Here is a 27697-nt window from a genome sequence, read left to right on the forward strand (position 1 = left end):
CAACGTCAACTTGACAGCCGCTTCAGCTGCGCTCATTGAGCGGCGGAGATCTGCTGTGGTTGGTGCTCCGCGCCGAAGCCGAGGACCGGGGACGCTGTGGGGGATCGCCTGGACAGTTTGTTCCGGTTTCAGAGCCACCGCGCTGCTTTCGGAGCTCATCCGCGGGTAGGACGCGAGTGTGGGTCGTGTGTGTGCGCTGCGCTGCGCTGGGCCGGGTCGTGTTGTGTGGCCGCCGAGCTTTCTGGCACTGGGGGCTGCAGCGTTGTCGGAGAGAAGCGGCTCAGAGTTGACGGCGCATTTTGTTCATCTTTGTGTGTCTGTCGTGGTCATTTCAGATGTGTTTGCGTGGATTACCGAGCCGTGGAATGTGCATCTGTAGAAAACGCTGTTACGTCCTCAATCCAACAGAAAGGTCTGAACACCAGCGTGAGCATCCGCGCAACTGCGTCCAGTTGATCTGCGTTGTCCTGCTGTCCAGAGACAAATATGAAAGAGTGAAGCAGGAACCTTTGTGGTGCAGGGTCATTTAGATCTCAGATATTTAATACATAGAGATTAAAGCTCACCTTTATCCGCTTTGTGGAGGGTTTACTCGCGATGTGCGTGTGTGTGTGTGTGTGATGTAGTGATGCACTGAGGGTTACTCAGCCTGCAGTGTGTTCATGCTTTATTAAAATGCGTAAAAGCCTTCTGAGCTTTTTAACACATAAATGATAGCTGTTCACATTGCTGGTATGTGATCGATCGTAGCATCAGCCTGCGCGTATTGCTCACTCAGCTGGTTGACTGTACATGCACGGATTGCTCAGCCTGCCGGACCTGACATCCATTCTATAGGCTGGAGAATGACAGGGTATGAAGGAGTGAAATGCGGGTGGATTGGACTGTAAGTCCGCTCAGCTCCGGGGCTTGATGTGAGCGGCGGTCGCTGGCTGCTGAACCATCTGCGTGGTTACATAAGCAGCAGATCTGGACACGCTGGAAGTTTGTGGGCTGAACGGTAAAAAAAAAAAAAAAAAAAAAAAAGCGATGATGATGATGATGGTTGTGGTGAATGATGATGATGGTGGTGGTAATGATGTGTAGAGGAGGAGGGTGTGATGACCATGGTCGCTGGATGCTGTGCTGAGGAAAGACGCACTGGAGTCATTATGAGGGAGGTGACAGAGCAGAGGTGGCTCCCGGGACCAATTCACAGCAGGGTTTCAGGACATGAGTGAACTCTCTCTCTCTCTCTCTCTCCCTTTGTGTCAACGCGGTACATTTGATCCAGCTCTACAGCCTATTATGTTTATTAACCACACTTTAATTTAGCACTTTCATATGGGTGAAGAGGAAATGATCAAGAATAAATCTGACTGCATAAAGAAAGAAAGACAGAACATCAACAGGTGTCATGTGCTATTTCCCTTTCCTTTAAACTTTGTTCCAAATTATTCTACATGTTTAGAATCCAACAAGAAATAACCATCAAATCCTCTAATATCTTCTCAAAACAAGAGCTAGATATGGTAAAGTTTAGTTTAGGAGACTAAAACTCAGCTCGTTGAAGGAAAAATTGTGGACATAGTGAATAATAATCATAACCCATTAAAATATGACTGGTTGAAGCCCCTGTAAGATGGATAGATAGATAGATAGATAGATAGATAGATAGATAGATAGATAGATAGATAGATAGATGGAAACTAGATTGTCATTGCAGCTGAATTTAAATACAGTAAATACAAAGACAAAAGAAATTCCACAAGTAAACAATAGAAATGAGAAAGTAGATAAATGTCAGTGAATAGGTATGTGTATATGGATGTGCAAGGGTGAGAGTGCAGGAGTGTTTAGGTGAATTATAGAGATGCATTGTAGAGTCTGATTGCATTAGGCAGGAAGGTGTTTCTCAGTTACGTTAAATATTTTTAACTAAATAAACAACCATTTAAGTCAGAATTTTGAAAAGAACATCATTAGGTATCATTTTTAAGAGTTTAAATGCGAATAATCTGCATTTATTAGAACTGTGTGGGGGTGGTTTCATCAGATTTGATTGATAGTTGCCTAGCAACACAACCAAACTGCCCCACAAACATCATTTACTTTACTTGCAGATGTTGCTGAATACTGATTGGTGCATGGAAGCACATGACATGACATCGCCTCACACAGGTACAGAAATCTGTTGTGAAATAACGAAGGCCTGTTGTGACTTTGGCCCATTATCTTGTCTCCACAGATCTCCTGTGCTCTTAGTAGGAGACTGAGAAAATATCATTTTAGGGCCTTTCGAGTTGATCTTTTTGTGGCTCCTCTGGTTTTTATCTTTCAGCCTTTTATGGGGGTCACTCCACTTTTTGCATTAACTTTGAATGTTTCCAGGAAATAAATGTCAATTATTTTGCAAACTCTTGATGACTGGACACAAGGGTGCAAATGATCATAAATACCTCAGGGTCAGCCTGGTAAAACTGGGTTCTTACCTCACTGTGCATGCATGTCGGCTCTCGGGGCTCTTTGGTCAGTGAAAGCGTTAAAGCTGCCAGTTGGCAGCGCTGTCAAATGAGTCTGAGAGGCCTTTTCGTTGTGACATCTTCCAACTGCCCGAGCCCACACTAAATACACGAGCTGGTTGTGCAGTGGGAATGTCGTGCAGCCCATCGCATTCAACTCTCCAGACGGTCATGCTTTACAGGCGGAGTCCAGAAAACAGCTATTAAATGTGGATGAGACAAAGGTGTTGGCGGCATAGCTCCCAAAGCCCTTGCTGTCTCCATGGTGTAGTAGGTTTATTGCAGTGGCATTTAAAATGTTGCTGCAGTGGAATCTCATAGCTGAGACAGTAGCTTTAGGATCATCCCTTTGCAGTCAAGCAGCAAAGGGATGATTTTCTTTCTACCTTCTATTTAGGAGCAGTTGTTGTTATATTTAAATGGCCGTGGTGACACTACTGATGCTATTGTGAGGCACTACCTTCCTGGCAACCCACACTATTGAGTGCAAAGGTCACCAGATTCACAGTGACAAGAGTAATGATGATGCTCATGAAACTTAACCCCTCATAAATCACCACGGAGCACTGGGTTTCTGCCCCCCGCTCCTTATTGATCGCTATAGTCTCCGTCCTGGTGTGGACACTGTGAGCGTTCTTACACTTATTCATACCAACGTCCACCGTCTCATACTGTCCTTCAAATGCATTCAAGTTGAACCTTTATTGTGTTTCAACTCAGATCAAATCAACAACCCAAGTATACATTATATGTTTTTTCCTGTCTGCTTACCTCAGGCTCAGGTTATCGTCTTACACAAAGCACAATGATGTACATATGCACCGGTCTCTGCGCTCCCCTCCAGTTCTGGATTCAGTTTCGGGGATGTGAAACCTTTTGAGGTTATTTTTCCACTCATACATTATGGAGGGTCCGTTTTTTTTTTCCCTATCCAGTTTTTAATTTAATTTAAAAGCTTTGTGTGCGTGCATGGGTTGGCAGTATGAGCTGCAGCGCCTTGTGGAAGATGCAAGACAGTGGAAAGAGGAGGCTGTGCGGTTTCTAAGGGTGTTCCATGTTTGTGTGAGCTAAACAAACCGTCAGTGACACAGGCTTCCTGATTTAGTGTGTGGGAGGGGGCTTCTGGCGTATGGCATAGAGGAAGTAGTCCCTGGGAAGCTCTGAGTGTGTGTCTGTTTGTCTTCCAAAGGTGAACATCCAGTACTGTGCAATCGTTACTCACAAAGGAGTACTGAACCACAATCATTTTGCAGTCCAAGGTCTTACTGTCCCATTACACAAAATTACCATATTCTACTCTTGGGGATTTTACAGAACAGTGCATTAATGAACCATTTGTTACAGTAAGTGCAGAGATTTCTGGGTTTGAACAGCTTCCTCTCTCCAGCCAGCACACAAAGCGTTGGACTCATTTTCCACTCCAGCATTTTCTGCTGCTATGAGCAAATGTCTGCAGCGAGCATTTCTGTTGGATCCCCAATTAGCTAACTTACTCTACTGTGAAAATGTGACTATTATTGTTGTCAAACCCAGGCTGCCGTAAGCTGTGCCAAAATCCTCTGCATATTAGTGCAGTTAATTGGTTTCCAAGATTAATAAAAGGCCCAAATTGCTTAGTTCCCTTTTTAAAAAACACAGTGTATTATTGTCCATGTTCTTTATAGTGGTCTTTACTACAGCTCCTAGCACGACCTCCATGAATATACTACTTTTTTTAAGCCATACACCTCAAGCAGGAGGTTGTATTTGTTGTTTGATAGGCAACAACTGCAACACATAATATCTTGCTATATTTTGTCATTGCATTCTTTGCACTGTAGAAGGAAAAAAAAGGGCCTTAATAAGTTTTTTTTAAAATTTAAAATCAAACAAGCTGCAGGTCTGCTGCATCGCTACTACTGCCAGCTCCATCTTTGTACATACAGTTTGCTTTGGATAACGACCGTTAGCAGGCTAATCAAATATCGGATTTCTTTTCATTATAAATACATTTCTGATTCCTTTGTGACAGAAAATGTTGCTGTTCTTATGTCAATATGACAGTCAACAGGTCTTTTTTCTGTCTATTTCTGCTGAGAACAAAATCTCTAGATCAAGTGACGCAGCCGCGAGGTGTGTCCACAGTCACCTGTTAACATGGGCACCGAAATGAAAACCAAGACGTTCCGCAGCCACAGCGTCACTGTGCTCCCAGCTTAATTCACATGTCCTGTGTTCTCCTTGTTTTTTTTGTTTTTTTTTTTGCTTTTACAGTTTCGTCCCCTGTCTTTGCATCCATCGTTCAGAAAGCCATTAGTTCTCCATCTTCAAAGATGGTTGAAATGTTTTTATTTTTAACTGCATTTACATGAAGCAGTAATGTTAACATTCTCCAACGGTCTGTTTTCTCCCTTCTGAATAACCTTAGTAATAAATCAAATTAACAATACATTTAGAAATCAATGATTTTTGACTTCAGAAGAGAATTACTAATCCTAATTTCAGTTTGGTTGCTAATTGGCTGCTTTATCCTGTCTGAAGCTGTGGGTCATCTGCTAATCGGAAGGTCAGTGCATCTTCCAGCCCATATGTCCAAGTGTCCTTGGGACACAGAGCCCTGACTTGCCCCTGATTCGACATTGGTGTGTGAATGTGTGAATGTGGCTTGTTGTGTGATCAAAAAGCCTAGAAGAGCGCCATAAGTGCAGTACATTTATCATATCATTCAGTTTTCTCTAATAATTATGTGAATCTTAGATTTTTTTTTCAAATCTTGGTGACCCCACTGTTTTTTTAAGCCTTCGTTTGTGGCTGTTCATTCAGTAAAAAGCTGTTTTATATTCTTAGCTTTAATCCTTGCTCTGAGTGGAGGCATGTCTATCATGGCTGCTATTTAGAGCTTCAATGATTAGTGGAATTATTAGCAGTCAAACAACAGAAAATTAATCAGCTATTATTTTTATCGATCAATCAACCCACTATTCTTTTTTCATTTTTGTTGTGAATTTTTAACAGTTAATGGACTAAACAATTCAAAGAAAAAATTATCAGCAGATTAATTATATTGGTTGCACTCCTCCTGCTGTCGTATGTTGGCGCTGGTGGTCGTTATTTATAGTTCAGATTTTTACAAAACCCCTGATAATTCATATTTTTACCATTTATTTTCATCATAGCTCACACATGTAAGCATTTAAATGTTTTTGTAACCCGAACCCGCAGCATACGGAGACACTCGAGCCTGTTAGTAATGACGTGAATAGCTCTCTTGGAGGTCAAGTCTAGGGCCCACAGCAGGCACATGGAGGATTTTCCTTAGCTTCCTTGTGGCCGTCTTCAAACAGCTGTGAATTTGACCAAGCTCCAGGGTTATTTCTGTCGTGGCAGTACCAGTAGGGAACCACACACACACCAGTCCGGGAAGACCCCGTGTTCACCGCTGATGTTGTCGGAGTCCAGTAAAGCTTAAAAGAGATGCGATATTGACATGAGACTGTGACATAAAGCTTTTCAAACCCCTTTTCACCTGGATGTATTTTGTATAGATGTAATTACATTTTTCATTTCATTTTATTATCATTTTTCTAAGGATTTCTAAGATTTAGTGGCACAATTACAGCTGTCTTACCACCTCACTGCTCTTCCATGCTAATTTTTTGTTTGTTTGTATGTCACATACCTTACCTTGGGAGTGTGACGTGGAGCTTTGGTGATGTTCAGAAGGGTAGAATGACACTGAACCCTGGGAGGATTAGTGAATGGTTCTTGACTAACTCGGAGAGAGATCCCAAAGGGCCTCTTTGCGGGTTTATAATGTTTCCATGAGGAAAAACAGCTGGTAATTGAGCTGAAGAGTTGATGAAATTTGGAGGTATGAACCACCATTTCCCTAACTCAAAATAAAATCAGACAAGACATACAAACACCCATTTAAACTCTCAGGGCAGATTTAGGCCTGAAAATCCCCTTCCGGCGGTATGCCAGTGCAATGACTACTAATGGCTGCAACAAACCCAGCCATGAGACCAAAATCTGGGAAAAGCAGCAGCCAGTTATGATGCAGAAATGTCACACAGAGAGGAAAAAAAACCTGCTAAGAAAGCTTAAGCTGTTGTGCAAAGCTTGCAGCCTGTCAGTGCACCTAAAGCACTTGACAAAGAAACTCTATTGACCTGTGAAAATGTGGCTTTATGTAGTGGAAAGAATTGGGAGAATTAGCCACTCTGCCCCACCAGACTGTACTGTACGCCTCAGGTTAAAGAGTGAGTACATGCTCAGCAGGCTAGACTATTTTAAACACCGCCCAGAAGCCCTGGAGAAACATCAGAACATTTACACTAAAGACAAGGAGAATTACTACCAGCCGTGCAGGTGCTACGCACGAAGGAGCCTGGTTTATTTTTAACTAAGTATTTGTGCTATTTTTTCCTTTGCGTAGACTCCTGGGCCCTGGAATGGGATCATTTTCTGTGGTGATACCTCTACATCTGAAGACAGTCGAGGTGTTTGGGATGTTTTTGTCATGTGGGAATAATGATGGCATGGCGCGATGTCATTTCTATTCGGGGGGAGATGTAACTTTGTCTTTCCAGCAACCAATCGATCAATGTTCATCAGCGTTTCCTTTTAATGGACTAGTTTGACACTTTGGGGAACAGGATAGATATATTCATTCATCCTCTAGGCGAAATTAAACTGTTCTCATATAAATATGCAAATTCAGTTTTGCGCTGAAAGTTGGAGGAGAAGATTGATGCCACCCTGATTCACGTGTCTGTACAGTAGATATTTTGCTACTGCCAGGAGCAGGTTAGCTTAGCACAGCAGCTAACCGGAAACAGGAAGTCTGGCTCTGTCCAAAGGTAAAGTAACATAATCCACTAATCACAGCCTCTTAGCTCGCTAATTAAAATCTTACACTTGTTTTTGATTATTTTTCTGACTTGTTTTTCCTCTGCTGGGCCTGAAACTGTTAGTTTACTGTTTGACTTTGAGCCCCAACCAGAGACTGTAAAGGTTCAAAGGTCAGAAATGTTGGGAGCCACTGGTGTATAATTGAGAAACTGTCAAATGAATGTAGTCAAATGAGTAGAAAGAGCAATGTTTAAGTACAGGACTTGGGTAAATGTACTCAGTTACATCCCAGGCTAGCTGTTTCCCCATTTGCTGTCTTTATGCTAAGCTGCGCTAACTGGCTGTTGGCTCCTGCTATGTTTTTATTATACAGTTGTGAGAGTGGTATCAATTCTCCATTTAACTCTTGCCAAAACAGAGAGTAAGCATATTTCCCTGTGTGAAACTGTTTCTTTTGGAGAGCTTTTTGAGTGATGTGATAGAATGAGATCATAATTCGTCTTTACAGCGGCTCGTTTAGATTAGTGCTGCGGGTGAAGGAGGATTCATGAATCAACAGTAGTCGCAGTAGGTGTTAACTAAACTCCGGGTTCAGTTTTGTGATGTTAAGCCGTCGTCCTGATACAATAACATCTCTGTGACTGGTGCCCACTCTTCCTCTGTGATAATGCTGCTGTGCTTGGCAGTTTTTCAGACTATTCCCATGGTTACATGAAATAACTGGATTTTTTTGTAACTCATGTACCTACTGAAGAGCTCAGGTATCGAATATTTGGCATCATTTGGACTTTTAGGTGTTTTTTAAAAATTCACATTAACCTGTTAGACCTTTAATAAAACGAACACACACTTGACATTCAGCACAGCAGGACTCATGTGTGTTATTGCTTTTTTTTAATGGATGCTTAAAATTGCAGTTTTATTATATTTTCGCTCATATTGTTATTCAGTGTGTGATAATAAGGACATGAAATCAAATCCTGTAGCAAACTTTTTTACAGCCAACTATTTGGAGCATCCAATTCCTTTGTGATGGGTTTTCAGCAACACCTTTCCTTTCTTATACAATTACTACCAAACTTGGCAGGAACTCTCCATGAACTAATCCCTCACTGTGCACAGCTGCCAAAATATTACCTGAATGATATGAATCAGTGAAACTTAATAACAGTTTGGAATAAATGGATTCAGATCCAATGAAATGTGGTAAAATGTGACAAATTTTAAAGCTGCAATAATCAGTATGATGGTAGTAGCAATGAATCTATAGATAGTTATCACCAAACTGCAGTTACCCTCAGCTCTATCGAGCACAGGCTGATTGGTTTGATTTTGTGGCTTGTAAATTCTGCTCTCAAAACCTTTAAAAACTCTGATAAAGCCACTGCACTCTACCTGCCCAGCAACATACAGCAGACAGGCAAAGTTAGCAACTAGCTGGTGAACATAGTGGAGAATTAAGCAGCTAAAGAGACGGTCTGAGACCAAAACAGAATCAAAAGGAGATTGGATTTTGATTCATAAAATTGAAAAAAAAGAGCAGCAGCTCCAAATGAATGTCAGTTCTGCTCCAGGATGTGAAAATTGGCAGATTAGGGCTGAACGATTAATGGAAATATTACTGAAATCGGAATATGGCAAAGGGCAATGTCCAAATCGTGGGAGCTGCTGTTTTTTGGAGAAAGGTAAAATGTGTCACAACAAACCAGAAATGAAGCATTGTGGTGCTACAGAGATGCCCCGGCCTACAAATCATATTCTCCAAACATAAAGGAACATGCTTGGTTGGTACAAGCCCCAACAAAAATCAGGTCATCATCATTTTTATATTTTTTCCAGTGAAAATGATCATTCCAACTGAAAATATTGACTCATATCGCAATTAGAATATCTGTCAAAATAATTGCCAGCATGTTAACCTGGTTACTGTCATAAGGTGATATAATGCCGATGCTGTGTTTTGGTCTTGTTGCAGTGCCCCCAAGTGGCCAAAAAATGCAGTTTTTTAAGTTAAATCCTAAGGTACCGTGTTACTAGATAGATGTCCCAAGAAGAAAAGAAAACTGCTGTAGTCTTCATAATCCAACCTTTTCCCAGACAGAACACTGATATTGAATAATTGCATAATTTACTGTAAATTATTTATCTGTACAGAACAGTATCTGCTTTAGCAGCTAGAGGATGATAAAGGTTTGATCAAGGTTAGGAAAAGACTGCCAGACTCGGTGCTGTTCAAAAGTAAAGCTCACATTAATGGTTGGACTTTGAAGGTATAAAAACTCCACTTGATGCCTACATGACCTCGCCAACCTTCACACACTTACTGTCTGCCTGGTTTGGAAAAGCACTCGGAGCATGCTGCATTGATAGTGAACCTTGGCTCTGGATGAAGATTGTGTGCAACAGAATCTTTCAGTCCTTGGGATTCTTGGCTGCATCATTTGTCCTTTGATCGTACACCCCCAAGGGCTTGAATGACCACAGAGAGTGACTGCATCTTTAGAATCTGTAGTTATAGTAACAATATTTAGCACCAGTACAGTATGAGGCTCTCTTTTCTTAATTTCCCCATCAGCTTCTTTAGTATTAAGATGTAGTGTTTCCTTCCCTTCAGCACTAGTTGTAAGTAGAACCATGTGCTTGCCCTGACTATGTTGGCATGATGGCAATGAGGGCGTAAATGCAATGACATAAATATTCAGGCATCTGGGTTGTTGTGTTGTACTGCAAGACCAATGGAAGACAACCTCCCTGTTGCCATGTTAATGCAAAGAACATTGCATCAGTCAGGGCGGGTGGACTGAGAGTTAAGGAGGTCTTTTCATGCAACAAAGCCAACTCCTCCTTCACATCTGTGTCGGATTGTTGTTGTTTTCCCTGACATCTGGCGATGCCCTTGGCAATGAGGCTTGCATGAGGTCTGCTCTCACGTCCTGGGCTTGGTAACATCAGTGAATCAGATGTTTAAACTCTGTTTCAGACTTTTTTTTTTTTTTTTTCAGTTTCATGGGAAAGACTTTGTAAATTTACAAGTGTCTATTTTGGTATTGCTAATTGAGAGATGAAGCTCTCAAAAGGGCTGACTCATAAAAATAGCTTTGGGATTATTATTTTATTTCTTGGTTTCAACGACTTCAATCATCTCAATCTTCTCAACCAACTCCTATTGTGCTCACAAAATGAGAGAAAACAGTGGGACACAAAAGCTGAAACTGAACCTTAACTGTCCACATCAAGACTTTCCTGTCAGAAAAACAACTATTTATTTTTGTTAAATGAAAGACTCAATATACAGGTAGATCTTTTTTTTCTTTTATCAGAGAAATATTACCCATACATGCATGAAAATACAGTAAAATGATCATGTAAGCTAAGCCTCAGAAGGCACTTGAAAGTTAAAATATTATAACTAATGATGTAATAATTGTAAAAACAAACAGATGCACACACAGACCGTTCATCTGGATGCTGGTGTGGAGTGAGGTACTGCACTAACACCTGCACTCCTCAAGCTGTTTCCCAACAAACGCGTTTGATGTGAAGGTAACAGAAGCGAAACTGATAAGGACTTGGACCTGGGCCACGTGTTGCACGTGCTGCATGAAAAGCGAAACTTGGCTTGAAACACGTCGTGATACTGAGAAGCTGAGGAAGAGTGGACTGGTGTTAGTAGTTAGATTTATCACAGCCTGTGTTTTCTGAGGTCAGGAGACAGTCATTCTGTTTTCAAACATGAGGATAAAAATGAATTCCAAAAACTTGCACACAGAAATTCATCTGATGGGATGCAGCAAACATATACAGAGTATGTTGAAATACCTCAGTGGGAGCAAAGTGTATTGTGGTACTGCCAAAGGGGTGGTGTAAATTCTTGAATCAGAACATTATCCAGCTGATCACAGTTTTTTCTTAGATAGGAAAGTGTTTTTTTGTTTTTTTTAAGTGGTTATGTAATATCTCTTAGTAGCTTTATTAAAGATATGTAGTGTTGCCTGGCCTTGGTCGAATAGTGACCCGTGCTCCATTTGAACTTGCCAAGATACCATTCATTCACCAGCTGCAGACCTCTGGTACTGGACAGTTTCCCAGCTACTGATCCGCTCTGCCATGTTGCTGTCACTACTTTGTATAGCCCAACTCGTACTAGATTTTGAGGCCAGTGCTGACATTCATGTGGGAGTTAAGAAAAAAATCTATATCATAAAATAAATATATAAATAGATGAATTAAAAAAAAAGAAAGAAAACTAGTCTATGCTTGCTCTCTTTGCTAATGCTAAGTTGAGATGACTAGCAGGCCATGCTGAACTGGTAATTGTATCACTGAGCCATCTCAGAAGCACCAGCATTTTGCCACCTCAAAGTTTGGCAGCATCATTGCTAATGAATAAGAGCTATTTTACAGCACAGTTAAAAATAAGACTACATAAGTTAAGTTTGAATGAATTCAAACAAATTCAAATCAGTTTGAATTCATTTAGAGTTAATGTTATGAAAAAGTACAGCCCGACTCAAAAAGGTTCGATGTATATGTGTGACCCTGCTCCCTGACTGCTACTGTTTACCAAAAAAACCTTTGAAATCGGATTCAGAAGACACAGCTGCGCTGATGCCCGTGCTGGGAGTTTTCTTGTCTCATGTCTACATAGCAAACAAAAGATACTTACCACTATACCCCAGTGACCAGTTTCGTGTTTGTCTTTCTTATAACAGAATCAATCAAACGTAGCTGCTGCAGTAGTACAGTATTTATTTTTGTCTTCTCACTAGTTGATCCTTAATACATCAGAAAGCACACTATCATCTGAGATTGCCATAGCTTTTACTGAATAGGAAATTTTTGCTTAGTATTTGCACAGGGAGAAAAAAAAACATGACTTTGGGTTCTCTTGCCAAGAAACAGCTGGTGAACTTTGCAAAGGGTTTTCCATGTCTTCAGTTTAATTGCTGGAGTGCTCTGCCACTATTACAGGATTATGGAGCATGCATATTTAAAATGGTTTGTGCCACCTTTGAAGAAAAATGTTTGATAACTCTCTTAAGAAATTACTTCACAGTAGGCAGAAGACCATGAACAGTTGTAACAGACAGTCAGTTGATTGCAGAGACTTCACCAGTTCTCTAGTTAAGTCTGTATCCTGCTACAAGGCACTAATGATGTTATGGGCCCTCACCAGCCTAATGGACATCCGAATGCCACAGAGTGGAACTTGTGGTATGGGGCGCCAAACATCCTGCGAGGGCAAAAGGATGTTTACAGCACTGCACAGCATCTCTGCGGGGACAGGGGGAGTTGATAAGTACAGGCTGAGCTCCGGCCCTCCGCTGAGAAGACAACAGCTGTTGTGCACAGGCTGTTTTCCTAGGTATGTTTCTGTGTACTGGCGGATGTAATAGGTGATGTCAGCCCTTGTGCAAAGTGTACATGACTAACCACTTCTGTGGAACACTCTGAGGTACTACAGACAATAGCAGACCACCCACGGTGTTCAGCGGTCTGCGGTTGGTTTAAGTTGACCCAAACAAATCAATAATCAAGTGCTGTGCATCTGTGACAGTTGCTGTCTTAGCTTTGGGCTGCAATTAGCAAGAGATGTATCTAATCTATTTATGAAATATACAATCTATCAGTTTTTTATCCGGTCTTTCTTTTTTTCTTCATGTTTTGCATCACACTGCTGCAGACGTGTGCGGATCTGTGTGTTCGTAGGAGAAACAAGGTGTGGATGACATTTTGGTGTGATCTGTGATCACTGTAGCTTCTACAAAATTGATGAGTTTTCACATGATGCACAACCAGAGATACATGAATGGTTCTTTGGCCTCAGACTACTGTGGAAAATAATGCAGGACAGAAGATGAGTGGCCTTTCCATGGATTCTCAAATTGTTCTGCAGCCACCCAGGAAAGGGCAACAGAGGATTTCAGCCTCACTTTCAGGAAGCTGCCAACAGTAAAAGCAACAGATCGTTTCTCGTTGGTTGTGGATTTCAGGAGCAACATGTGCCAACTTTTTAACCTCTTGTCTTGTGACAAATCCAGCTACTGTTCTGGATCCATAAGGAGAAATGTGAATTTGGAGGTGGCAGCAAATGCAGGATGACTGCAGATGAAAGAACCAAAGAAATATTGCATTGGACTATATCCGAAGTCACTGCACAGCTTCTCCTAAAATGGTGAAATACTAAACATAATTCTAAACATAACAGGACACAACTCTTTACATGTTAATGTTCAGTGCCAGCCCTTTTTAATTCACAATTCACAATGCTCATATACAAATTGCTCATGAGTAACTTTCCTGAGACCCAGATACTGTTCACATAGACCGAACCAGTGAACCGTTGTTGATCTTCCTGTGGCCAGGAATGTAAATCCAATGGACAGTGTTGAAATAGACAATTGTTTTATTAAGCATTAGCTGCACATTATTCTGCAGGGCAGTTTTAGGAATGTAAGTCTGTTTTAGATTTCTGTGGCCACCTGGTGTCTGAAAATATTTTACTGCAGCTGTGAGAGAAGGGAAATGCTCCTGGAGCCAGTTTAGTTTGAAAACTCTGGGACTGTGCTGTCATCTGGACGGGCAGAAACGCAGAGCTTTGATAATGATGATGCAGACACCCACGTCTGCTCAGTGATTAGGTCTCATCAGCCTCGACTAACAGTCTCCAATGCAACACAGATAATGAAATAAAAGCGTTGCTGACCTTGTTGTCTTTGCTAGCAGCTGTTGTGGAGTTAAATCCTGCATTTTAATGCTACAGCTGTCTTGCAAAAACAAAACGCTGTTTTAAAATGAAGACGTAGTTATGTGGGCACAGCCTAAGGTGAAGTTCGGACATCCCGGTGCCACTGAACAGAAATTGTTATTATAAATTAGTTGAATACTGCATGAGAGAAGGAGACGGGGTTGGTTTGGGTCACACACAACTGAACACAAAAGAAATGACAAAAAACATCTATGACCATCTATTCTTCATTCTTTGATGTCACTCATTATCATTCAAGGCTGCTGTAATTGGCTGTGCAGTACCAACCACAGTCACTGTAAGGCTACAGCATGTGCCACTTGTCATTCACATTAACTGCTCAAAATATAGTGTTGTTTCTCCATGGGGGTCACGGTTTTTTCTTCACTGCCACCCTTAGTATTTGTTTAATTGCAGTGCATGGCGACTAAAAACGAGGCAACAGCCAAAGAAAACAGGATGGGAGACAAATCTCAGCTACTGCAGCTGTAGGCAGCGTTCGAGCAGCTAAGCAGCTATTGTGAAGGCGTTCTTTACCGTCCGTTCTCTGTTGCCATCTGACAAGTTATAGCCCCTGTATCGCTCTGCTAATGTATGAAGCACAGCTCTTGCCAAGAAACACCCGGGGAACTTGGCAAAGTGGAGCTCTCTCTCTGTGTGTGTGTGTGTGTGTGTGTGTGTGTGTGTGTATGTGTGTGTGTGCGTTTGCATCCATGCATGTGTGACAGAGCAGCTGATCTTTTCTTGGCTGTTTCTAATTTGCACATCATCATTTACGGTCCCACTTTCAGTAAGCCCCCCCCCCCCTTCCTCTCCCCAGTGCAATGCTGGTTTAACTCTGAACAGACTTGTGGAGGCACTGGGCCAGTCTCTGTAGTGACCGCGCTGCAGGGAAGCTTGTGGGAACCAAATGGGTCAAACCCCTTCGCGATGCACTGACCGGAGGCCCCCCTGCTTTACCTCCTCGGTTATTGGGAGGCTCATTAATTTTCAAGCTTTGACCGAGGTTGAAGCAGCTTAAAGCTGCATTAAAGTCCAATTAGGAAAAAATGCTTCGGACAGGTTTCTATGTTTACAAGCAGTGGAGGACAGGTGCAAACCAAAGATCACGCAGGTAGAAAGAACATTACTATAATATCATAACAGCTTATATATGGACATTTTCAGTATTAGGAAAAAAAACAGCTGTAAACCTGTTAAACCTTTTAGAGGTGGTGGGGGAGAAATGACAAATAGGACCAAGTTAGCTCTTGCAGTTATTGAAAAATGAGTTGTCTGTGTCCTGGACCAGTGACTCTGTAAGTAGGGTCCTTGAGGGGCTTCTTGTTGGTTCCCAGCAAAAAGGGGAACAATTTATTTTCACTATAATTCCATTACAAGCAAAGATCTCATCAGATACGGGGTCCTGGGACAAAATCTTCAAACTGCAGCATAACCAGCAGCTCCTCTGTGTTTTCTCCTCATATTTCTCTTTTCCTTCTTTCAGCAGATTCATATTCTAAACCGTCACAAGCTGTTAAAACATAACCCTGTTTCTTGCAAACTGCAGTGAACAGTAGCCACCTGTAGCAGGAAAAAAAAAAAGATCTCGTGAGGTGTGAAGATGGAATCATGTGATTTAAATATTTCATACGTGTCAATTTATCGCCAGTGATTGAAAATAAATATTTGTGTACCTAAAATTAAAGGCCCTGCCTCTTGTAAATCTTTGCCTCCTAAATTAATTTCCAGATTTCCCTGTTGGTGTAGCTGTTCCATTCCACCGCATTTAATTAGACTTCAGTTGTTGCAAATACAAGATGATGACCTAGTTCCTTTGGGGTATGAAGGACGTTATTAAATTTCGCTTTTGAATGAGATGTAACCCAGTCCCGTGTGCCGTGCACCTACGTGTATGTCATCCTGGGTTCAGGTTCTCTCTCATCGCTCCTGCTTCTTTTTGTTCCTCAGCTGCCTGTTACAGTTTCATGCCGAAAGCAACGCTGCCACAGGAACCTAGCCTGGTGATTTATATCACTGGCTGCAAGTATGCAACTCTTTGCTCATGCTACATTGCATTTATGGCAAAAACAACACATAATAAAGCAGGAAATACATTTGATGACATGTTATACAGCACCCAGACAGAGAGCCACCACATGGGCATCGAAGGTTTGACTGTTAGCGGCACACAGAGTCTCTTTGATAGTGACAGGAACAGGCAGGCTTAAACTGAAGCTACCTGGGCATCAGCACAGCCGCTGTTTTGAAAAGCAGATTTGTACAACCTGCGGGATGTGTCTCCGCTTGAATTTTGTCTCATCTGCTATGCAGCGGCCGTGACGTGAGATCCCAGCGGCCCGCAGCTTTGCCGCAAACAGCTTTCTGGGACTCTGCTTTGATGAGACACCATCATCACCTTTTTAAAAATGAAATGTGAAAATGTGGAACACGCAGGCTAACTGATTTAAAACTGCTGTCACATTTTGAGAATTTGTGGAAGAGTTCAAAGGAGACGTGGCTCCAAAAAACGCACAGCAGCAGTGACGGCTTGAGTCTCAGCTGTGTTTACATGACTTTTATCAGGGAACCGGAAAACTTTCTGAGATCGATGGGCCTTCGTTGGGCCAATTCCAACAATTTATTTTGTCAGCTGTGTTGTTCTTTGATCACTGAGCCAAAACACTTGCATTGTGGGTACATTCACCTCTAAATGGACCTCACATCTACGGTCAGTGAACGCATACCTAGATCAGATCAGATAGTTCTTAACCTTCTGTTCCAGTTGATGATGTTCCCATAAAGACATTTTTGAATATGTTGACCATTTGACTCCACTTATATAAGTGGAGTCAAGATTGGCCTATTTTTTGGGACAGTTTTGAACTGTCCCTTAAAAAGCAGCAAGTGACCTCTGCTGAAGTTCACAACCAGAACAAATATTTGCGCATTTTCCTCCATTTTTACTGACTTTCCTCTTGAAATTGCAGTTTTATTTCCCTTGTGTATTTTCTATCGTGTTACAGTCATGAGTGGTTTTGGGGGTTGCTTAGCAACATGACTCCATAACATAAGTCGCTGATATGTGTTGTATCTTGCACGTACATATTCAGTCATTCAGTATGTACTTCATTCTTGCTGTCGACACTGAGGTGGAAACAGAAAATCACACACATTGAAAGTTACTTTGATTCAATATATTACTGTTTTCTACATTTTAAAATCCAGTGACAACAAGTAACAGATGAAGGTGGGATTTTCTGAGTCCTTTCAAGTCTTACACACCTGTCAATATGACTGATTAAAGAGTGTGTATGTTGCTGTAAATTATGTGTTGGCTCTTTAGGTTTCACAGCGGCAACATTTCAGTGGAATAAAGCCACTGGTGAAACACTAATCAACAGAGGGAAAGATAAGACGCACCGTGGAGGTCTATTTTTCTAATGATTTTATTTCTCCATTCCAGATCTGCAGCTGGGAAGGCGTCAACCAGCTCTGACATGGCCCAACGGAGGATTGACAGCTTTGGGTGGAGCTGGATGGTGGCACTCGTACTGCTGTGTAATCTAACAAAGGTAGGACAGCCCGCAAACACACAGGCAAACAAGAAAATACCTGAAACACACACAAAATACACTTCAGTAGATTAATTTATCTCACTGTGCCAATGGACAGTATCTAAATTTTACAAATATTGTAGTTTACTATGAGGCAGTTTAATTGTTTAGACTTACTTACAGTATGTCGGTCTATATTGGAGATTTCATAAAGGATCCAAAGCTGCTTCAGGTTGGTATCAGCCGTGTAATAAAAAGCTGGACACATCTGGTTGGCAGTGGCTCTGCATAGATGTCATATTTTCCAGGGAGCACAAATGGATTTAATGGAAGCTTGTGTATGTTAGACTCCCTTTCCAGCCATTTTGGAGTAGGAAGTGAGGACTGTCTTACTTTAATACATCCCCACTGAGTCAGAATATGCAGCCAAAATTGGAGTCAGACGCAAGCTTGCACGAAAAAACTGTTGAGACTCTCTTTCTGTCTTTTCTTACCAGACATGGACAGAGCACTGGAAAATTGTATTCATCTAAAAGTGCTGTCACTCAAAAGACATTTTACTCAAGTAGAAGGGGAAGGGGATGGGTAAGAAATAAAATAACAATAAATGAACTGTTAAATTAAAGAACATTTTCAGGCTCCAAGAGTACATACAGGCGTATATGCATTGGTTTTTAATGCATATACTCCATTCCCAGGGGTGAACTGCACAAAAGCAGCCAATAAACTCCAGTGAGGCATTTTGCAGCCTGTGCATACAACTGGTAATTATGACACCACGTAGGGTCTCCGAAGACTTTATTTAGCAGTGTTAAGCTACATGAATCAAACACTGCCACTTCTTATAGAATTAACAGCAGAATGAAGCAGCAGAAAAGGCGAAGGTGTATAAACAGCACAAACTCCACAGCAGCTGCAGCCGACAAACACAGACAAAACTCTACGTTGCTAGGTAACACATCAGGCTGGTTGTTCATGCTCTCCTCATTGAGTTACAACCATCAGCCATTTGTTGCACTCACCTGTTTCATCACTGACGTTCTCCACAGTCTGCTTCGAATCCAGCTTCCCTTCATTCTCCCTGTAGAATATAACTCAGCCTCTGTCTCCCTGCGCTCCTCCGGGTTCTCAAACACTGACCTGAATGAATTCTGCAGTCACAAGAGGGATTATTAGAAAAAAAAAACAGAACGGTGGGGAGCAGCTCACTGGCTGAAGTGAATATAGAGGTCACAGCTGAAAGATTCACCATCAGTATTTTAGCGTTTAGCATTTAGCCAGATCCAGACTGCACCAGTTGGTCATGCAACATGGCAGGGGTGTTTGATTCGGGACACTTGTCGTGGTAAATCAGCAGCTTCTTCTCTGCTGCAGCTGCTCATCTGACTCTTTTCGTTTGCTGCGTTCTCTCCACTCCTGGTTTTCACCTGCTAACAAAAGATGAGAAACACTAAAAATAAGGTAAAAGTAGGAAGAATTTGCTCATGAATCTGCAGGAAAGCTTCATTCAACATTAATATTTTAAGGTAGCTTTGGCAACTTAAATTTAAATAGAAATTACACATAATAATTTACTAAAATACTCATGTCCACTATTTCAGCAATCATTTCCAGTACCTCTTTAAAATGATCTCTCTTGGTTAAAAAAAAATGACTGAAACAATGTATTTGTGTTTTCTCTGTTTCCTTGCAGTTTTTTGTGAAGGCAAGCATGGAGGTCAATGACACCCAGCACCACTATCCAACCAATGTCTACCATGACATTGGACTGACCAGGAACAAGATAGTAACAGCACAGTTTGAGTGCTATCAAAAGATAATGAAGGATAATACCCACAACAGACAAGGTATGTTACACGCTTCTGAACTTTAAAGCTGTCTACACTGAATGGCAGTAAGAAAAAAACTGGAAAACACTACTTACAGAATGTGCTGTTGATGTCTGTGTTGCTAATTATGGGCTTTGTGTATTTAATGTTCAGTTTCTTGAGTTTTCATTGGCCAAATAGCGAGAGCACATTTGTCTTAGTGAAAAAGTTTTTGCAATATTTGAGAATTTTTCTCAAATCAGCATACAAGTACAAAAAAGGATAAAAAGGTCTGCGCTTTTGCGCAGACCTTTTGCATCAACCTAAAACTTGTAAAGTTTGTGTTTTATTGGAAAGAACACAAAATTGAATAAATCATTTGATCAGTATAATGTCCAATGCCCTTAACAGTCTCTATGGTTTTAGAGCCCATGTGTAATCGTACCTGGGATGGATGGCTGTGTTGGGACGACACTAGGGCAGGAGTTATTTCAGAGCAGCACTGCCCAGACTACTTCCAGGATTTTGATCCTTCAGGTGAGATACATGACATTTAATGCCTGATTTTTACAGGCTGAGCTCCTTTGACTAATAAACTCTTTGATTTTACCCTTCACTACTATTTTTTTCCACCTGCTTTGCTTCAAATAATAAATATCCTTTAAGATTGAGCTAGAAGGACTGAAACACGTATAAATATAAAGTATATTTGGGAGGTGCTCTGTCTCATATTTACTGTTTGAATAATTTTTACCTGCAGAGATGGTTACGAAGATTTGCACTGACAGTGGCCATTGGTTCCTGCATCCTGAGAGCAACCGGACATGGACCAACTACACCCGCTGCAATGAACACACCAATGAAGGCAGAGTGGTTGGTCACACTATGATATAGCATTAAAAGTACATAATATATACAGTAGTATGTCAAAAGTTGTGGTTAGTGTAGACTTTTTAATCGATCCCTGCGCAGCTGCATCATTTTGTGGCGTCAGGAGACATATGTTTCTTTAATATATATTAAACTAAAAAGCACAACTGAGCACACATGTCATGCTCTATTAGCTAAAATGTACTGAAATGATTCTGTGGTCGGGCCAAAAGTTTGCAGTTTGTCATGAGGGTGGCACTAGAAAGAAAACATGGGTTCACTATGGATGCCTCTGCTCTACTTATTATAACATATGAAGTGAGTAAATGGAAGTTTTGCTTGTAGAAATCTAGAATTAATCATCTGGATATTAAGTACAGCAAATGTATATACTGTATCTATGGACAAGAGTTTAGACCAGTGGAAAAAGTTGGCTTGTGGGATGATGCTACATGAAAGGTTCAGGGGGTCACCATAACTGTAATACATTCCAGCGTTCTCTGGGGACCAGGAATATCCACGAAATGGTCATGGGTCATTTCTCCTTACTCATCTATTTCCCATTGAGAGTAACCTTAAAATACAGCTTTCCATGGTTTGACGTCATCATGACATAAATTAGTGATTTGCTGTAAGAGGAGAGGATGTGAGTGTATTTATGGAAACATGTAGGTGTAACGTCATGGTGAAACTATGATGATATATTGTTTCACTACACTAGTAGTCATTAGAAGATAAAATAATCTAATTTGTTTCTCTTGTTTCCTTCCAGACTGCAATGAATCTTTTCTACTTAACCCTGATTGGTCACGGACTGTCACTGACCTCCCTCTTCATCTCCCTTGGAATATTCTTCCATTTCAAGTGAGCCAACAAACCTCATCTTAACATGCTTTATAGAGAGATAACGCTCATGCCTTGCATAAATTGCTAGCACGGTGGTGTAATGTCATCTTTCTCTTCTTGCAGGAGTTTAAGTTGCCAAAGGATCACACTTCACAAAAACCTCTTCTTTTCATTTGTTCTCAACTCTGTGATCACCATCATTTGGTTGACAGCAGTGGCGAACAACCAGGAGCTGGTGCAGAGGAATCCAGTGAGGGCTTCTTCTTTATTAATTTTGAATTCATTTTATAATCATATCACAGATTTCTGTACAAGTTCAAGTTGAGCTATTCCCTTTTGTCACCCTAGTTTCATTATTTAATCATAACTCTGTTCCAGAAACTGCACTCTTTATTCATTTCACGTAACTGTGAAAGTACTGCACAAAAAAAAAAAAAATTTAGCAGCAGAGAAAAGAATTGTCACAGTCACTATCTACATTCATTATGTGCATATGTTTCTTCCTCAGACAAGCTGTAAAGTGTCCCAGTTCATTCATCTGTACCTTTTCGGCTGCAATTACTTCTGGATGCTGTGTGAGGGAATATACCTGCACACTCTCATCGTGGTGGCCGTGTTTGCTGAGAAGCAGCACCTAATGTGGTACTATCTTCTAGGCTGGGGTACGTAGGAGATCCTGCCTTGCTAGCTGCATATTCCAATAAACTGTAATTATCCTTTAAAGTAATTTGACAGCAACTCAGCTCTTCAAACAATAAAATGAGTGAGGCACAATCACGTAAGGTTTTCAGACCTTATGATCTTATGCCTTGTATTTTCTCACTTTTTTTGCAGGCTTTCCTCTCATTCCGGCCTGCATCCATGCCATTGCACGAAGTTACTACTACAATGACAAGTATTATTATTATTTTGTTCTCCATTAAAAACCATTTTTTCAATAAAAAGGTTACTGAACAGGGAAATAGAGCTGTTCTAGTTACCAAGTTTACCCACAGCCACATAGCAAACTTGTTAGCTTGTTAGCTTAGCTTGTTTGCTAAAGTGACAATAAGTACAGTTTATTCCCAGCTAAGGATCTTACCCACATCCACTGAGTAAATTCATTAGGTAGTTAACTTAGCTCATTTGCTAATGGGACAATAAGGGCTGTTTATTCACAGTTTATTCAGAAGATGAATTTGTACCATCAACTCTTGTCTCATAAATGATTTTGATTAAAACTCTGGTGTTGCCAGGCCTTAATGCAAACATCAGAAAAAAAAATCCTCTTTAAAATGTGTTTAAAATGAAATGAAGTTAACTGAGCCTTGTAAGCCTTAATATATTCAGAGACTGTGTAAAATGATCTGCTGCTTGTACATCTTGCACAACACATCCAACCTGGCTGATAGCTCCTCTTATGAATACTCCCAAGCTGTTCATGCAGATTAATTTCTCAGAAGACCCATTGATCTGCATCATGGGTCAGTTGTCATGTGATTCACTGACACTGTTGTGTAAACTTTTCTTTTGTCCTCTCCCTCACTGTAGCTGTTGGATTAGCTCCAATACATCGCTACTCTACATCATCCACGGCCCCATCTGTGCTGCTCTTTTGGTAAGAATCAATTAAAGCAAAGTAAATCATAATAATATTGATTTGCTAAGATAAACCAGCTGATTTGTTCCATATTTAACCTGGTGCACTGTTTTTATTGTGCAATGTGCAGCAATAAGCTGCTTTTGTCTTCTTCTGAGTGGACACTGTGGGGGGCCTGAAAGCAGGACGCAGTTTCATAGCATTCATAATTGTGTTTATCTTGCGAAATCAATGCATCTGCCCCTTTGACGATCTGCCCAGGTCCCCAGGCCCATGTTTCATTCTAGGAATTCACCTAATCAGCACAGCCAGGCATGCTTCAGAGAAATCTGGTCCCTTAAGACTCTCTTAGGGCTAAATGATTCAGCCTCAAACAACCCTTAAATGGTCTGTTAAGGTGTAGTTTTGCTCATCATGATTTTTTTGGTTTAAATCTTGATTGAGTACATTTTAGCAACTGAATTATGTGACAAGTTTTTGTTTCATTTTAAAATAGTAACAGTAAAAGTCAGGGTGGGTTTAGCTGACACATTTGTTTTTGTCGGTGCTGTCATGAATACCACTCCTCTAATATTCTGTTCTTTACAGCTTCATATATGTTTTCATGTAATTATGTATACATGTATTATAATATATTTGTATTTGTACTGATGTCCTCTCTGCTGCTATCTCCCCAGGTCAATTTATTCTTTCTGTTGAACATTGTGCGAGTGCTCATCACCAAACTGAAGGTGACCCATCAAGCAGAGTCGAGTCTCTATATGAAAGCGGTGAGAGCCACTCTTATCCTGGTGCCTCTCCTGGGAATTCAGTTTGTCCTGCTTCCCTACAAGCCCGAGGGACGGGTCTTCTCTGAAATATACGACTACATCATGCACATACTAATGCATTACCAGGTGAGATGATGGTCAGTAGGAAGGTTTAAGCTGTTTATTTTGATTCAAGTAGTGTTTTAGATGTGAATAAGTGATGGATATCAGCTTCTTAGAACATTTAAATGCATAAAAAATAAACACATAAACAGGTGTACATTATGTCATGCTGTTCAACTGCATGTGCAGTGTATATTTTTAGAATGGTATTGAAAGTTTACTGTCTGGTCCATAGCCTTCGATGTTCCTGTGTAGTGTTTAAGTCCTGTTGTCCTTATAACATGTATATCAATGAGTGTCTCTCTCCTATAAATTTAGCATCATATACAAAATGAACTGTTGTCTGGACATAAACGTGATTGTTTTCATAGGTTTTAGTGGAAGTCAAACATCCCCATCGGTTTGTTTATGTTGTAGCCCAGTGAAGAACAGCAGGAAGGAAGGCATGAATTATCTGAGCTGAGAGGGGCTGAGATCAGTTGGATGTTAGGGAGGTGTTATCTGATCATCCTGTACTGTCCCATCACAGGCAGTGCAGGGAGAACATATTGAGCAATAGGCTGGATCTGTTTAGTGTGAACTTAATTTTTTCTGCTTCATCATTTTAGACCATAAGATATCACCCACAAGCTGACTACTGATGCTGAAGACCAGTTAGGTGGTGAATGTTATCTTTCTTTTTCATGTGATTCTTTTTTTTATTTTTATTCCAGGGTCTGCTGGTGGCCACCATCTTCTGCTTTTTCAACGGAGAAGTAAGATGGGGCTAAGCCCTTTCACTGTTATTTCTAGAGCTGCTTACACACATACACACACACACACTTATCCACATTTCCCCTTTGTTGTCAGGGGTCGACATGGCAACTCCCTCTGCATTACCATTAGAGCAGGATGGTGGAGGAGGCTTATGTCTTGACAGGCTCATTCCCTCAGGACTTTGCTGGAGACTAAAGATTTTTTACTGTTGGGCTGTACACTGATAGCTATCAATTATGCAGGTGATTGATCTGCATATAAAATAGCTTGTTTTTTGCTAAAGTCTCACAAGAGCCACTGAGTAACTGCTCTTTAAGATGGGAAGAAAAGGAGTTAACAGAAAATGAAGTGTGCATAAAACATCTTATAATATTCCTGACCTTATTATGTGCCCAAAGAAACAGTGATATTGTTGAGACACATTCTTAAGTCTGTGTATTAATTACAGAACTGGAGATCAGCATTAAGATTGGAACCAGAGGAAACGGCTAGCCTGTTCAAAAGTTCATCTGGCTTTTGTTTACAACTGAGTTCATGGGGCCTTGCCTTCACAGTGAAGTTGTCAGGCAACCAGTCTAGCCATTAGACAGACGTACTGGGTGAATGAAAAAACACGAAATAGTTACACTACGCAAATGCCTCTAAAACCACAGTATAATTATTATATTTCTGTTTGTGTAAAGCTCAAAAAATGAGATTACAGCTTGTTCATTAATAAACCTTTGAGGGGTTGGTAGGGACTTAAAAAAGCTAATAATGTGTATTATTTTATTGTAGTTATATGTCTACAAATAACTCCTATGTATTCCAATTAATATCCGAAATGTGGTTTCTGTGGTTAGGTCCAAGCGGTTCTGAGGAGGCACTGGAACCAGTATAATATCCAGTTTGGCAGCAGCGTGGGGAACCACTCAGACGCCCTGCGCTCAGCCTCCTACACAGCTTCCTCCATCACAGAGGTACAGGGCTGCTACAGCATCGACAGCCACACAGAACACATGAACGGCAAGGGCTACCACGACGCAGACGGCTCCATCTTAAAGTCAGACAGCCCCTTCGCCTGACAGCAACACTCCTCTCGAACTCTATCCATCACACCCTCTCCCCCGTAAAAACTGCAGCATGGTAGGAGCTCTGTGGCAACTAAGGAAACTCTCCTGTTTCTAAACACACAACGTCAGATGAAACGAGAGAGGAAAAGGTCTGTACACCCCAGGATTTCACAGCCGAAGGAAATTGCCGCTTCTCTGTCACAGGCCCTTTAACAGCACTGTACAGGTACAGCTGCTCCTGCGCTGTCTTCTCTCTACATTCTGCAACTGAACTGCTTCACTTGGACGAAAATGAATTCTGATAATCACAATATTGTCGCAATCTTTCTGCCTGACAAAATAGTTTTTAAAGGGATAGATATTAACTGCTTGATTATCATCATTTTGGGGTCATGTCGTGCACAAAAAGCCTTTGGTTACACTGTAAAAATTCTTTCGATATGGTTAGTGCCAAACCTGGAGATCCTGCCTGCCTCATTTATTTTTTTATTATCATTACAGAATCAGAACAGAGTCAGGACATCTAACAGGAGCATAATAATATATTAATGCTATATTATATCTTTCAATATGTTAAACTTAATTTATCTGAACATATTCTTGTTTATTAAATGAAAACAGAATAAATACCACACAGTATTTATTAAAGTCGTCGGCACATAAAGTTGTGCTACTTTTTCTCAAAATTTGTCAATTCAATACCAATATGACTTGTTGCCAGCTTCACATTAACTTTAAAAGCATTTCTTGTTTGTTTCGGTGTTTGTTTCTACGTGTGCAGTTAATGCAGATAATGGTATGAGTCATATACTGTTAGAGTGCACGCTTTATTTTTTAGAGATTTAATGTTGCTAATGCTAACGTTTGAGCTTGTGTGCTTGTTTACTGTAAGTGATCCTTACTGACATGTGTATCCTTTAAACCACATGGTAGGTTGTAATGTGACTTGTCAAACACATTATCATCACCGAGAAGCCGTCGTGAAATCACATGTACTCCAGTATCTGCTCATTATACTTGAATGTAACCGTTAAGTTTCAAGACCTGGCTCCGTTGAACGTATATGCATCACATTCCCATTCACTGCTGTCTTTAGCCTTATTCCTCTCAAATCGCTTAGATATAACTGAGATGTAAGCATGACTGGGCGTTCAGACCAAAAGCAGCACTGTGGTAAAAAAGTGCAGGGGGCTGTCTGAGTGAGGGCGTGTTGTTTCAAGTATTGGCAAGAAGATGAAATTTGCCATAGTATTTCCTTCTGTTTTGTACAAGCGATGAGTCAGTTTCTTAAAAGCACAACTACACATTTAGGAAAAGAAAGGACAGACTACAGTTCTCTTTATAAAATTCAGTCGAAGCTAATAGCAATTAGCCAAGTCGCCAAGTTTTAGCCAAGTCAAGTGAGTATGTTTATGCTAGCTAGTTTCATGTATGGTTTAATCTTTTTCTAGCAAAACTCATAGAGCAGTTTTCACACTTAGAAGTCTCTGATTATGGAAGATAAACACCTTATTTGGCTCAGACTACACAATTAGCTTCAGTTAATAAATATGTAGGCAGATTTGTCCTCCATCTTTTACAGTGTAGTTGTGCTAGAAAAGGATCCTTCAAGATCAGTATGGAGACAATGAATGATTACAATGATTTTCAATTTATGGATAAAAAAATTGACAATTAGGACAAAAAAAAAAAAAGCTAAAAATATTGAAAAACTGATTTTATGCTTGGCTTAGAAAACTTAATGGCACCTGACTGGAAACGAACCAACTTCTTATCCTTGCATATTAATAGGGGATCGGAACAAGAATTAATTTGTCTTTTCTTTTGCCTAATTTTTGGATTTTTTTTTTTTTTTGTGCATTTACTGAGATGTTTTCCAGCACTGGGAGGCTGAGATTGACAGTCATTATATCCTCTTGTCTTCATGATCGTGAGGTAAACAGATAATGATGCCGCCTTGCATTGTTGCATAACCCGTTCAAAATTTTTTGAATTTCTTTTATCTTTATTTTTTTTTTTTAACGAGCCCTCTGCTTGGACACCCCCTGTGACCTCACGCAGTGACCTCATTCAAATGAATGAGAGAGCTGCCTTTTTTTCACGTAGTGCTAACATCAGTCTGAACGCAGCCTTATTCAGACGTGCATGTGATGTGAGTTCCATGTCTCGCAAGAAGCTGTGCAAAAAAACATACTGCAAAAACCATCCTCTGTAAAGCATTTAGCTCGCGCAGGCTGTAGTCAGACCTGGCCAATAAACATTGCACTTTTTCACAGTCATGTTTTCTTTTTAGCCA

The 27697-nt window shown here is 40.7% G+C and overlaps 1 protein-coding gene across 1 annotated transcript; it reads left to right on the forward strand.

The window, feature by feature from the left end:
- calcrla (calcitonin receptor-like a) lies at nt 1–27029 on the forward strand. The gene is made up of 13 exons (XM_071483849.1): nt 1–165; nt 17528–17636; nt 19312–19465; nt 19853–19963; nt 20187–20299; nt 21069–21160; nt 21266–21392; nt 21651–21804; nt 21977–22037; nt 22673–22739; nt 23399–23617; nt 24307–24348; nt 25192–27029. The coding sequence occupies exons 2-13, from the start codon at nt 17562–17564 to the stop codon at nt 25411–25413; spliced, it is 1437 nt and encodes a 478-aa protein (XP_071339950.1). The 5' UTR covers nt 1–165; nt 17528–17561; the 3' UTR covers nt 25414–27029.
- The last annotated feature ends 668 nt before the right edge of the window (nt 27030–27697 follow it).

Source organism: Trachinotus anak, unplaced genomic scaffold (genome assembly GCF_046630095.1).
Source record: "Trachinotus anak isolate AG129_WGS33_773 ecotype Australia unplaced genomic scaffold, CSIRO_AGI_Tana_v1 ptg000001l, whole genome shotgun sequence".
NCBI classification, from domain to species: Eukaryota; Metazoa; Chordata; class Actinopteri; order Carangiformes; family Carangidae; genus Trachinotus; species Trachinotus anak.

Bases quoted from the DNA above. Each gene is read 5' to 3' on its own strand.
- calcrla (XM_071483849.1), top strand. From the start codon at position 17,562: ATGGCCCAACGGAGGATTGACAGCTTTGGGTGGAGCTGGATGGTGGCA. The intron at 21,805-21,976 runs GTACGTAGGAGA...CTTTTTTTGCAG, and splicing joins GTACTATCTTCTAGGCTGGG to GCTTTCCTCTCATTCCGGCC. The intron at 24,349-25,191 runs GTAAGATGGGGC...TTCTGTGGTTAG, and splicing joins TCTGCTTTTTCAACGGAGAA to GTCCAAGCGGTTCTGAGGAG.